The 15,000-nt window shown below is 31.1% G+C and overlaps 1 protein-coding gene across 1 annotated transcript in view; it reads left to right on the top strand.

Moving 5' to 3' along the window:
• The window catches only part of LOC145247980 (innexin unc-9-like), an 80,638-nt gene extending 71,227 nt beyond the window's left edge, over positions 1 to 9,411 (top strand). Inside the window, exon 2 of the mRNA XM_080109638.1 lies at positions 7,474 to 9,411. Coding sequence (XP_079965764.1) covers positions 7,474 to 8,611 — 1,138 coding nt within the window. The 3' untranslated portion in view covers positions 8,612 to 9,411. The remainder of the gene's footprint in view (positions 1 to 7,473) is intronic.
• The last annotated feature ends 5,589 nt before the right edge of the window (positions 9,412 to 15,000 follow it).

The following is a 15,000-nucleotide window of genomic DNA, read 5'->3' as shown; positions in this document are numbered from 1 at the left end:
GGAAAAAAATAATAATGATAAAACAATATTAAAATTATTATTAATAATAATAATAATAGTAATAATAAAAATAATAGTAATAATAATAATAATAAAAACAGTATAAAATTAATATTTATTATTTTTTTAATATAACATATTTAGCCATAATAGGGGATTAAATAAATTAAATAGGACTAATAATTATAAATAATAACCTACTAATATTTATGTATATAAAAGAATACAATACATATATATATATACATATATATACATATATATACATATACATATATATATAGACATGCATATAAGTAAAGGTGTAACTCTATACTATTAAGTTGAAAGTTTAAGCTAGTTAAGTATAAATATAAAGTCATATTAAATCACAAATCAATACATTCAAGACAGTATTACTAAAAACATAGATACAAGTACACTTACGTATAAATATATAAATATATTCAGGCAAAAGAAGTAATTAAATCAGCAAAATGCTCAAAAGTAGCGACACACAGGTAGATAGTAACAAAATTAAAAATAATAAAATACATATGTATATACCCACAGAGAACCAACGGACATACAAATATACATATATATATATATATATAATTTTATGTATACACATACATACAACAAAATACACAAATATATGCACACAGTCATATACTAATATACAACAACGCACACAAACATATATATACGCACACATAAATATGTATAATTCACATAAACCATATATATAGAAATACATACGAATACAAATTATTTGGCAAGAGTACAGATAGATGCATACACACATAAAAGCATACAAATGGATTGAATAAACATTATTAGGTGAGTACACAACAAAGGAAGGTATACAAAATAACATAGAAATATATAAATCTAAGTACACACGGTCATAAAATAAACACATAGACACATACATATACACATAGACACACAGGTATATAAGATAGGGGAAGTAAAGAATGAAATCAGGCGAGGAGAAAGTATATTAATAGTATTTTAATAAATTATACAAATCAGTGACAATTTTAAATTTATTTAAATTTTATATCTAAACTAAATTACTTAAAAGATGGTTTTTATAATGTTTGCAATTAATTGAATTTTCGTGCTTCTTATTAAATAATTTATCTCTTTAATAAGAAAATTTTAATAAGAAGCATGAAAATTCAATTAATTGCAAACATATGCATTGTATTCTTTTTATATACATAAATATTAGTAGATTTTTATTTATAATTATTGGCCCTATTTAATTTATTTAATCCCCTATTATGGCTAAATATGTTATATTAAAAAGATAATAAATATTAATTTTATTCTGTTTTTATTATTATTATTATTATTATTATTACTATTATTTTTATTATTACTATTATTATTAATAATAATTTTAATATTGTTTTATCATTATTATTTTTTTCTTTTATTTATATATTTATTTAATAAAAACGCGAAAACTTTAAACTTTATTAGTATATATTAATTGTAGAAGTATGTTTGAACTGCGTTGATATTACTCGTGGACGTATGTGAGATGATAAATATGTTGGTTGGATACATTCGCTGTCTTTTGACATGTTCATTTCTAACGCTTAGATTGTATTTTCTGTTTGTATTTGTAATAACGTGTCTCATTACTGAATTGTATAATTGTTCATAAATTGGTTGACATGCAGATCTTTTTCTTTTTCTTTTTCTATATACTGTCAACTTTTTTTAAGATTCCCTTCCTATTAATTCTTACTTTCCCTCTTTCTTTCTTTAACTATATCTCATCATTCTTTCTTTTCCCTTCTAGTCCTTATTCTCTTTATAATAACCATTTATACCTTTTTTTTCTTTTTCTTCTCCATATTATATATATATATATTTTTCTCTCTATTTTCTTTCTCTATATATTTTCTTTCTCTATTTGTTTTTTTTCTCTTCTTAATCACTCTCTCTACATTATAATCTTTTAACTTTATTTAAATTGCCCCTCCCCCTTTACATCTTATAATTAAAGTTCTGTGTTTTAAGTTTTTAACTCCAACTTTTAAAGAGTTCCTACCTAAAATAAAAATCCATTATTCATTGAACTTTTGAATAGTCAAGTCGCTGCCTGATGATATCTGTTGTTTGATTGAAACAAGTGGCTATTTGTAGCAGCGGGATGTGAGCATGTTTATATAACAATAAACAAATATATATATATATATATATATATATATATATATATATTTGTTTATATAACAATAAACAAATATATATATATATATATATATATATATATATATATATATATATATATATATATATATATCCGTAACTCACAAGTTAAGGAATTAGGGTGGAGTGTTTTATGCTTAAGTTTCGATTCTAGTTTATGGCACCCAAGTCATTTTTATTTTATTTTTTTTAATTTTTTATTTATTTTTTTAATTTTTTATTTCACTAATTTATATTAGGTTCAACATAATAATCGAGCAATATCTCTATAAAAATAGATATGTAATCTTCACGAATTAAAATATCATATTTAACCGTATCTCATGACCATGCAACGCCGGAGTGCATGGTAGTAATATTTAAAATTAATTAAAAATTATTTTACGTTCAACTGCACAAGATTTTCTCCTAGTTGTTGGTTTTGCACACAATTTTTTATCTTGTTTAGTTATCTAGATAAAACATGCAAAATATTTTTTTAATTGAAGACACTGAATTCTTTTTTTTCATTGTTTCTTAACGTTTCTCTTAAGATTATTTTCTTTTTTCTTTTCTTTTTTTCATTGTTTCTTAACGTTTCTTTTAAGATTATTTTCTTTTTTTTTTCATTGTTTCTCAACGTTTCTTTTAAGATTATTTTCTTTTTTTTTCATTGTTTCTTAACGTTTTTCTTAAGATTATTTTCTTTTTTCTTTTTTTTTCATTGTTTCTTAACGTTTTTTTAAGATTATTTTCTTTTTTCTTTTCTTTTTTTCATTGTTTCTTAACGTTTCTCTTAAGATTATTTTCTTTTTTCTTTTCTTTTTTTCATTGTTTCTTAACGTTTTTCTTAAGATTATTTTCTTTTTTCTTTTCTTTTTTTCATTGTTTCTTAACGTTTTTCTTAAGATTATTTTCCTTTTTCTTTTCTTTTTTTCATTGTTTCTTTACGTTTCTCTTAAGATTATTTTCTTTTTTCTTTTCTTTTTTTCATTGTTTCTTAACGTTTCTCTTAAGATTATTTTCTTTTTTCTTTTCTTTTTTTCATTGTTTCTTAACGTTTCTCTTAAGGTTATTTTCTTTTTTCTTTTCTTTTTTTCATTGTTTCTTAACGTTTTGTTAAGATTATTTTCTTTTTTCTTTTCTTTTTTTCATTGTTTCTTAACGATTTTCTTAAGATTATTTTATTTATTTTTTTTCATTGTTTCTCAACGTTTTTTTAAGATTATTTTCTTTTTTCTTTTTTTTAATAAGGAGAAGAGGTCTTGAAACTCGGAAGCCTGGGGTCCCTTCCTTAATTCTATATTTGTAGTTTTAGTAAACGTGTGGCGGTACCTCAGTTTTAATTACTTAGCTTAGTATGAACGGTACATAAAATCGGTGTTGGAGACATATAAGGAAGGTGAAAAAAATGATTATAATATAGGAAGCAAAAGTCACGAGAAGTTTCTATCAGTATTTTGTCTAATTTTCGATTTTTGAGTGATTACTGATACTCCAAAGATGAAGGTCTCATGTCGACTATGTTCCTTTTGTTCTAAATTAACGCCCGATTCTACTTGTGCTGTAAAGTAAACAAGCAATTTAAATCCGTTCAAACACACAACACTTGCTCAGGTAGGTAGAAGAGTAATTTTTCTTCTTTGGCAACGTTTAATTGTTATATTTTACTTTTTAACCTTTTTTCCTTTTGTTCCTTATAATGCAATATACCCTTTGCATGTGTACGTTTTTTTTATTATTTGGATTCTTCGAACTACTGTTATCATCTTGAATGTTATTTTTACAACGCTTCGGTCGATGTAACCTCCGATCTTCTTTAGGTGTATCTTGCCGAACTCAGAAATCTTTCTGTCAAGCTCGAGCATCTGCACTAAATTTCGAATAAAACTTTTTTAGATAATCCACGAGAGTGTTTCCGTCAGCCATGATTGTGTAGAAATCCTATAATTTACAAGTTTTAATGTCGCCGATTAAAGATTGAAATTCAATTTACAGAGGAGTACCATTCTTACACATGAATTTTAACAAGGTAACCTATAACCGGGTTTTTTCAAACAATTCTTGTACGAATTTTAGGAGCATTAAACCTATTTTGTTTCTGGATGTAAATATAACTATTTGTTACTATAGCTTTTATTCTCCCCCTTTTTCTGCCTTCTATTTTTTGTTTCACATATATGAATACTAGATTGTGTGCCCGGCGTTGCCCGGCGTTGCCCGGCTATTTGGAGGTGTGTGTTGAGCAATGAAAATAAATAAATAAATAAATAAATTTTTAAAGTGGTAGTTGGGAGGCAGGCTCAAACCCGTGACGCGAAGGCGGAAAAGGAAGTGAAAGAAAACCTGACGTCTTACCCTTACTCCATAATGCGATCGTAAGTTCAAAACGTTGAAATTAGTAAAGTCATTCCAACCGATACGATGACTTGCAAAAATGGCGACGCAAAGAAAAAAACAACAAAAAAACTGCCGAGCTGAGGGTAAAGGATTCAATATTTTTAACCAATTTTTCGATATTTGTCGTCTGAAGGGTTGAGCCTCAAAACGATACTGATCTCGTGAAAATCCGTTGCCTCAGTCGAAAGTATTAGGCAGACATACAAACATGCACACAGACATAGAAACATACATACATTTAAACAGACAGGTGATATTTATATAATAAACTAGCGAAGGGTACCCGGCGTTGCCCGGGTGTTTGGAGGTGTGTGTGTGGAAACTCCGGGGGTGGGTGGGTTAAAAAAAAAAGTAAGTATGAGGATCGAACCCGAACCCTTGAGGCAAAGTTATAAATTAAAGTGTGAAAAAAAAAACGTGCGACGTTAACGATTGCCCCACCGCGAGATGCTAACGGAAACACGTTTGAATTTATTTAATTACTTGGATTTAGCAGGTGCTCGTTTTAATGAGTTAATGACGTCAAGTTTGACTGCGGAATAGTATTTCATTTACTGCGAGAACGCTTCCCAAGATGTTATAGGAAAAAGACTAACCCACATGCGGCGAGCGACAAATGTTGAATATTTATCCTCCCAAAGTCGAGCAAATTAAATAGACAGGCGAGCTTCGTTGTTAACTGTGAGATATTACGATTTATATGTGATATAAAAAGTTTTAAAAAGTTGTTAGGCGACCGACCGGTTCTCTGAAAAAAGCTTTTGTAGACATACAGAAAAAGCGAACACACATACAAACATACATACATTTTCGCTTTTATATTTATAGATGACGGTATCTTTTTTTTTTTTAATACAACGTCATGTGACCTCTTGATAAATTATTGTGCCTCGAACTCTAGTAAAATGTACATTTATATAAGCAATATTGGCTGGAGAAGTCTCTAGTTACTGTAACTGGCTGACCGAAACATATTCACAAATGTTGGCAGAATATACCTAAATTAATGTAATTCGTAAAAACGAATATGTGGACATTAGTAACTTTATTTCTAAGTTAAAAATGGCATAATGTATGCAAACTATGAGGTATTTGCAGCTTCTCTTCCAATGTTCAAATTTTTAAATCATGTCCAAACGAATTTTATTTCCTTTTAGTGGAATGATTGTTGATATTTCTTCTGATGAGTTAAGCGCAAAATAGATTCGCTGGTTGATATAGTGATTAAGTGATAGATTTTGTTCTAAGAAACAGATACTGCCAGCAATCATAAGTGTAAACTGAATTAAAGGAATAAATAGTAAGATGGTCAACATCATAGAAATTTGGAATATAGAATTTTGTCATTTATTCATTATATTGCTCTGCAATTACATTGAGCTTCTTAAATAAGGATTGGTATATATAAAAAGAAAATATAAGTGAATAAAAATATTTCCACAGAAATATATATATATATATATATATATACATATATATATATATATATATATATATATATATATATATATATATATATATATATTATGACTGGTACAAGAGAGAGCAGATAATAGACCGCAAGTTTTAACACAGAGTTTTTTCTTCTCCTAGGTGTGTATCTCAATGAAGACGCATGTGCATTACTCCCAGTGAATTAAACGCGCCTACAGATCCTAACATGGAAATTTCTTCGTTTCGGCACGGTACATACAGCGCCTAGTCTTGAATAATTGTCCCACTCAAGTACTGGTCATACGCATCGTTGCTTTACTTCCGTGATCTGACGAGAAACTGTAGTAATTACAAAATCAAAGTTTAGAAAGTGTTTATTTAAGGAAAAATATAAATTTACAAACGCAAAAGTATTGGATCCTTTTAAAAACCCCTTTTCTAAAATGAGTTTAGATGACTTTTCCTTTGCCTGTTGCGATAATGAAAACAGTTAATCATTGATTAATAGAAATGTGACAACAGCATATTCTTTTCATTGTTTTGATTCTTGAGTATATATACGTTAATATCTTAACGGCTTTTGTATAGACGGATGTGGTTCTCGGTTGATTCACTGTGCCTTACTGTGTCGAATATATACTAGAGAGTCAAAAGAATGAAAAGAATATTCTGTTGTCAAAGCCCTACTGGTGTATATCAAAATATTTTTTTAATTCTTCCGGTTTGTGTTCGCCTTAATTTCATTTGTTAATTCATATTTTTACATAAATATACACTTTCTAAACATTGAGTTTGTAATTACTACCCCAAATATAAGTAAGAATAGTAATAGGAATATACTGGCCATATTTAAATGTAAATCTTGAACACAATTAGAGATATAAAGAAAAATGTAATATATCCAATACTTTTGAGTGGCACTGTATATATATATATATATATATATATATATATATATATATATATATATATGTTTTATTTTTTATTACCGTTTTATCTGTCTAGTTACATATGTTTCGGATGTTGGACCGTGTTTACGATTTACGGTAGAAACATTTCTGTAGGCCTGACGAGGCTCTTAGATCGTAAACACGGTCCAACATCTGAAACATATGTAACCAAACAGATAAAACGGTAATAAAAAAATAAAACATATATTTGCCCTGCAATAGTATTGAGCACTCTCTTCAGTTTTTTACTAATTACCAGTGTTACCAAATATATATATATATATATATGTGTGTGTGTGTGTGTGTGTGTGTGTGTGTGTGTGTGTGTGTATGTCTCAATTATTTTTAAGTAATAGTTCCCATATTGCGTGAACTTTCAAGATGAGAACAGTAGTCCGAAGAAATCGAATAATATGAATAACTAATCCTCATAAAAAAAACCTGTAAAATATGTCTTGTTTATTAATAGATTTTTTCTCGTATTTATTTATCTTTTCCACAGGTTGGTGGACGCTATATCCGGATTCTTGTCATGGTCCAAATTTAATGGCAGCCACGACGACGATTTCATCGATCGTCTCAACCACATCTACACCGTCATCGTCCTCATGATCTTCTCGATCGTCGTAACAGGGGGAACATACATCGGCGACTCAATTTCATGCTGGTTGGGCACAGAGGCCGTACGTAGACATCGCTACGTCGAGACGGTCTGTTGGACGGGCACCACCTATTACGTCGACGATGAAGATAGTCTAAGCTCAGGAAAGATCACCGTTATTCATTATTACCTATGGGTACCTATCGTTCTTTTATTCCAAGCATTCATGTTTAAGATTCCAAATATAATTTGGCAAATGACCAATAAAGCTTCAGGAATGAACCTAGAGAGAATCACCACGCTTTCGGAAAAAACGCAGATGGAGTCAGAGGATAACCGCATGGAAACAATAGAACACATTGGAAATTACATAGAACGTTGGATAACTGCCAATAAGCAGAAAAACAAAGACATTGTATATCGTTTCAGACCAAAACCGGGGACTTATTTAACAACTGTCTACTTCGTGACTAAACTACTCTATTGCGTCAACGTGATAAGCCAGTTCTATGTTGTCGGCTCTCTGATGAAAATCAATTTTGCCGAATACGGACTAAAAATCAGCTCATACGTTGAGAACAGCGATGTGATGATGGACCCTACTATATTTCCGCGGGTTGTTTACTGCGACTTCCGTATCCGGCAGTTGGAGAACGTACTGAATATGACCACCCAATGCGTTCTGCCAATAAATGTGCTTAACGAGAAGGTGTTCATGTTCCTATGGTTCTGGTTTTGCCTTGTCAGCACGCTCTCTATCATAAATCTGCTGCACTGGATCTATAGGATCATGGCGAAAGACAGTTACGTCGACTACATCTTCAGGTATATCCATATCAGTGAGGAGACACTGGAAAAGGCCGACCGGAAGTCGTGTGCGAGGTTTGTCAATCGATTTCTGAATCTTGACGTCATCATGCTCATGAGGGTTGTTGGGAAGAACTCGACCGACCTTGTCGTCGCCGAACTGCTTGGTTATTTGTGGGCTATGTACAGGAAAAAATGCCAAACTGAAGAAGACAAGATGATAGATGCTTGATATAAATGAGTAAGGCGCCAGAAAATATATTGTGCCTTATAATAATTAATGAGATCTGAAAAAAACACTGTTGATGCATTATGTATAAAAAAAAAAACTCGATCACGCATATTAACTACGCCGAGCGGTTGTTTGTTGTCTACGTCACTACACATCATAGGAAATGGGCGGTGTTAGTCAATTTGGCGACGTCGCCCAATTACGTTTCACATTTCTTGTTTGTTTTCTTTCATAATTGTCATTAAATATAATAAATAAGAATAGTGCATCTGCCACTAGTCTCCCGCTCCTAGACAAGGTTCAAAAGAGAGTCGGCAATCTGATAGGTCCTGAACTGTCGTCTAAACTTCAGCCTCTGTTCCATCGACGAAACGTTCTATACATCTGTCTTTTCTACAAGTACTAAAACGGTGAATGCTCTGACGAACTGCAAGCACTTGTGCCCCCTCGACGTAAATCCATCCGACAAACCCGACAAGCAGCTAAATCCCACCCCTGCACAGTAGAGATCCCTAGATGTAAGAGAGCCTTCTACTCCAGTAGTTTCTTCCTCATGACAGCTAAACTTTGGAATTCCCTTCCGGGTCCCTGCTTCCCCAACTGTACTGACATGAAGAAGTTCAAGTGTAACGTGAACCGACAGCTTGCTGCTCAACTCCCTACACAGTACCCCTGATGCCTATGTCCCTGATAGTAGCCCCCTACAACAAAGTGGCAATGTGCCTTGTTTGGGGTGAAAATGAATTAAAAAAATATTCATATATGGATTTTTTCAACTAAATATGTTTATATCACCCACATTCTGCTATTTCTTGTTGGTTTCGTTTCATTTTCGAACATTTTTTTAATAAAAAAAAATACTGCTTTTAAATATAATAAATAATTCATAAACTGGTTTGTTTTTCAAATAAATAAGTTGATTTACGTATTTAATTTATTTGAAAGATTTATTTCATGTAAAAAAGCCACATGTTACATTTCATATTCATTAATACTGTGAAAACATTTATAATATATTACATTTATATTGGCTGTAAATAAACATATTAAAAATATATAATATAAACATATTTATCTGAAAAAAAAGTTCACGAATATTTTTATTCATTATATTTAATAACAATATTGGAACCAACAAAAATAAATCGTGAAATGTAATTGGACGGGATCTCCAAATTGAATAGCATTGTCAATTTCCTATGATGTGCTATGACAACAGCATATTCTTTTCTTTGTTTTGATTCTCAGGTATATTCCTATGGATATCTTATATGCTTTTATGTAGAGTGATGTGGTTCTCAGATGATTAATTGTATCTAACTGCGTCGGATACACACTCGAGAGTCAAAATAATGAAAAGAATATGCTGCTGCCCTAGCACTAGTTATGGCGTAGACAACAAAAAATAACTTTAGCAAGTTAAGATATTGCGAGTTTGCCTCTGATGTTATATTCATGGAAAGTGTTCGACTGAGCTTCAGTCTATGGTCCCCCCCCTCGCCAAACTTTCACAAGAAACACCTGTCTAGCCAAACACACTATCAATAATTTCCCCCACTCTTTATCTGTGCCTAAGCCTAAACGTAGATTCCATGAACAAAGCTTCTTTCTTAGAACTGCACGCCTATGGAATTGTCTTCCGTTTTCCTGCTTTCCGGCTGACTACAATATGGTTGTGTTCAAGTCTAACGTAAATAAGTTCTTGATGAGCCGTTCCATATAAGTTATCAAATTTACCGAATTTTCATTACTAATGATTACTATATTGTCCAATTTCTACTGTACACTCTTTAACCCTTATCCTTGAGTGGCCTCTTGGCCTTGATAATGTGGTGATTCCTGTGTAAAAAAAAAGTTAATATGCGTGATTGTAAAATATTCTTATTCACTGCTAATGGATGCATTGAGATAACTGAAAAAAACAAATGACTGATAAAAATAATTTAGACGTGAGGATAAATAAAGATACTCAGTAAAAATTATCGATTCATGATGCCGAATAAAATTGACTGATGCATGCGTGATAAAATAAATGATGTCTAAAAAAATATTGGCGCACGAATGGAAACGGTACCACCTTCTGTATTCTTGTATATTTTAGTCTCCTTTTCATTTTTTCAGCGGATTATTATCGAATTGGCACTAGTCTACAAGATTATTAAAAAAATTTAAGTCAATACATAAACATTTGTAAGTGGTGCTCAGTTTCTAATGCAACGTTTTAGTAAATCGATCACCATTTTAGAACAACTCCACTTTCCAAAGCCAAATTTCGCGAATTTAGCTTCTTTATTTTTAATTTGGCCTTTTTTTTTTAAATTCGCTTTCTCCAATTATTTTATAGACATATTTGAGTTTCGTCACCCGACATTTACATTTACAAAGGCTTTGCCCGGAAGTATTCTTTTCTTTCTTTTTTTTTTAAATACGCATTCTTTACGTTGTGTCGCCCGATATTTATAATCTAAGGGCAATGGATGTGCGCTAGGGTAAAACTAAAGGCTTACTCTTAAAAAGTTGATTTGTAGGATATTCAGGTTTGTATTCTGTACTGTATTCACTGTTCGCCATGTTTGTCTTCGTACGAGTGAAAACAAACATGGCGAACAGTGAAAACAGTACGAAATGCATGAAGCCCCCTAAAACTGAACTTTTTAAAGAGAAGTTCTCTTTTACATTTCCATCATCTCCAGCAAAGTTTATCAATATTTCTGAATGGGCATAGAATGGCCACATAAACAAAACGTTTTCTGTGCAATTAATCTTTGGGTTGAGCATATTCTAAAGCCGTATCTATCCATGAGGAAAATTTGAAGCCAGATTCTAAAAATTAAACCAAAAATAATCTTTTTTATGTCTTAAAAAAAAAGAAGCTAAATTCGCGAAAATTTGGCATCGAGTGGTTCTAAAATGGGTGATTTATTTAATAGAACGTTACATTAAAAACTGAGCACACTTAACAAATATTTATATATTGACTTTAAAAAAAAATGTTTTTGATAACCTGGTAGACTAGTGTACATTCGATAATAGTCCGCTGAAAAGAAATTGGAAAAAAAAAGACGAAAATAAAAAAAAATACAGAAGGGAGTATCGCTTCCATACGTGCGTAAACAAATTAACTTCAAGTGTTTAAAAAAGACATTTGTAATTCCTAAGGGTCTTGCCAAATATTATCCTCGACATATCCATCATCATCATCATCCTAACAATTACAAAAACATTAATTAATAAATCTTTCAACACTATGTTCGTTCACGATCAACATTTTCTTTTTAATAAAGAATACAGAAAGGCGAGGTTGACCCAAAAGTTTTCCAAACATGTAAAACAATAATACATTCGACGAAAAATATTTTTTAATAAAAGAAATATTAAAAACTGATTCTTATAATGGCATTCCTTTTTTTTTTTTTTTTTTTTTTTTTGCTCTAATAGACTGGTCCTGGATATGACCTTAAACAATATCCGATGGTGAGGCCCCAGCTTGCGGGCTTCGGGGAGTGCGAAGCCACCCTTTAATTGCCATTGCTCCCAGGTCCACTCTGACTCGGACTGGCACTACCTGTTAGGGTCCCAACTATGGGTTAAATAGAAACCGACTTTTAAAAAAACACAACAAATATACTCTATTAAAAGCTTGTTCTTCAAAATCACTAGATTCGGCATTAAATAACTTGAAAAGGGTTGATATGCCGTAAAACAAAAACAACCAACCAACTATTATAGACAAGTGGGTAGAGGCTACTTTGGTCGGTAGTAAAATACGCTTAAATGTTGTATAGTAATTTGTCTAGATTTCGTATCTATTATTTTAAAATGTAAAAAAAAAAAAAATGTATTTAGGTGCCATCAGCTAGAATCGAAACCGAAAGTAAAATTGTAGCATTCCAAACTGATGACGTTACTATTGTACCAACATGACACGCGCTAAACAAAAACTAAGATGAATGCACAACACGTATAACGAGTTTTTTTTTAATTTTGACCCATTTTTGTCCCCTTAAAATTATTTTAAGCAATTAAAGACCAATAAATACGGAGAAGGACAGGCAGACATGCATAGTAAGTTTTATAAATTAGACTATTTGAATATTATTTCATAATTTTAATGGGAAAAAAAGAATGAGAGAAGAAGCAGATGGAACAACCAAATCAGAGTAAGAGAGGGTGACAGTGATAGATTAAAACTCATTAAGATGTGGGTGGGATGATTTGTAAGTATTCATCGGTGAGATTATAACATAGGGCATATGAGAGCGGGGGAAAATATCAACTTTTTCAACTTTGACCTTTCGGCAGCCAAATTTTCACCTAAAAACTGACTAAAAAGCATGCTGCATGTCTGAATACCCTTTATATAAATTTCAAATGTTGAGACCCAAAATTAGCTGAATAATTTGCTAGAGACCACAAAGGTCAAATCTTTTGAACTTTGACACCTTAGCAGACAAATTTTCAGCAAAAAATAAAAAATTAAAAAGCTTGGTCTATGTTTGAATACACTTTATGTAAAATTGTAAATGTTTAGACCAAAAAGTGGCTGAGTAATTTGCTAGAGACCGCAGAGGTTATTTTTTTCAAACTTTGATCCCAAGTCTTAGGCTCAAATTAGGTTAAAATGTTTGACCTATGTCCAAGTAACCTACATGTAACATTTCAAGTGTTTAGACTCAAAATTGGCGAAGGAGTTTAGTAGAGTCTTCAAAGTTTAAATTGTTGAACTTTTACCTCTTGACAGGAAAGTTTCTCGCCGAAAACTGATTAAAAACATTTTTCTAAATCTCAATACCCCTTATATCAAGTCTCGAGTCTGTAGACTGAAAATTGACACAGTACTTTGGTAGGGAAATATATACAGACACACACACAGACAGAAAATGTCACTTTTATATATAGATTCAAACACTGCCTAAAAAGTTATTATAAATTTTCTTAATTAAATAGTGGGAGTATCTTGATTGCTTATATTTTCTTTTGTTTTATGTGTGTCGGATAAATAATTGACCTTTTTCAACTTCATTATGTGAATAGATTGTTTCTTGGGTGGGTTGCTTTATGTAAGTTCATACCTCTTTTCTGGGATTCCCTCAGTGATTTGTGACCTCCGTGCGAGATAATTACATTCAAACACAACTTCTGGCAACAATGTAAGCGACACCATACACATGGTGATAGAGGTGAAGTCTGAACCTTTAAGCGCGCCCTTAGCCAAACGGTAGCCACACGCACGCCCTTTACATTTAAACCGTCGATAATCATAATCGCACGACAGTGTCAGGACCTTCTTTCATATCTCATATAGTGTATTCCGCATTTAAATTCAATATTTAAAATAATTTCCTTAATCCATGGATTTTCAACGTAAGTACATCTCCTCAGATGGAAAATCACAAACAAAATATTAATGTTGGTTTGAAATTATTTTGCTAAATATTCAGAGAAAATTTTCCCCTGAGGAGAAAATTTTCCCCTGGGGTGATTCCTTACATTGGAAATTCATAGATTAAGGAAATTATTTGAATTTTTGGCTTCAAACAATAAAGTTTTATTTTGAAAAGTAATTCTTTCTAAATGAAATTTAAATATATAAACGCTAAATTTATTTGCTCTATCTAGTATATTGAGAAATAGTATATTGGCTGGGATTGTCTTATAAAAATATTATCTTTCAAATAAAACAAGCTGAAATATTATGCGCGGTGTGTTTTTTATATATTTTTTTGCATATACAACATTTTTTCACTTCTTTTTTTAGCAATTTATAACTACAATAAATTGCGGTTTCACGTAATCTCATAACTAGCAAATTCTAGCATTGCTACGAATATAATTTGAGGATTTCTCTATATCCTCTGATGAGAAGAATAACAAAAATAGCATTCTTTTAAACTCCGCGGAAGAAGAACTTTATAAATTGTTTTTTGGAATATTCAGTCGAGCAATACATTTTGATTGTAAAGTTCAAGTTCTCTTATATATATATATATATATATATATATATATATATATATATATATATATATATATGCAGAGAGAGAGAGAGAGAGAGAAGGCGAAAAGGAGAGAGAGAGAAGAAAGAGAGAGAGAGAGAGACTTTAACAAAGTCGCCAGAGTCAGATGGAACCCAAATAAGGAAAAATTCATACACAGAAGCTTTCAGAAATGTCTCAGAAACGCGAATGGTGAAATGGAGATCATATATGTCACAACTTCATTGTAAAAAAAATCAGAAACTTTACGTTCAAATAAAGCTGCTCGGCCTCATACCAAAAAGAATCACTTAACAACTTTTGAATATTATGCGCGGTGTGTTTTTTAATATTTTTTTTGCATATACAACATTTTTTCACTTCTTTTTTTAGCAATTTATAACTACAATAAATTGC

Source organism: Euprymna scolopes, chromosome 26 (assembly GCF_053919585.1).
Source record: "Euprymna scolopes isolate OS-2025 chromosome 26, ASM5391958v1, whole genome shotgun sequence".
Classification (NCBI taxonomy): domain Eukaryota; kingdom Metazoa; phylum Mollusca; class Cephalopoda; order Sepiida; family Sepiolidae; genus Euprymna; species Euprymna scolopes.
Note: the sequence above shows the minus strand (reverse complement) of the source record. Positions and strands in the feature narration are given on the sequence as shown.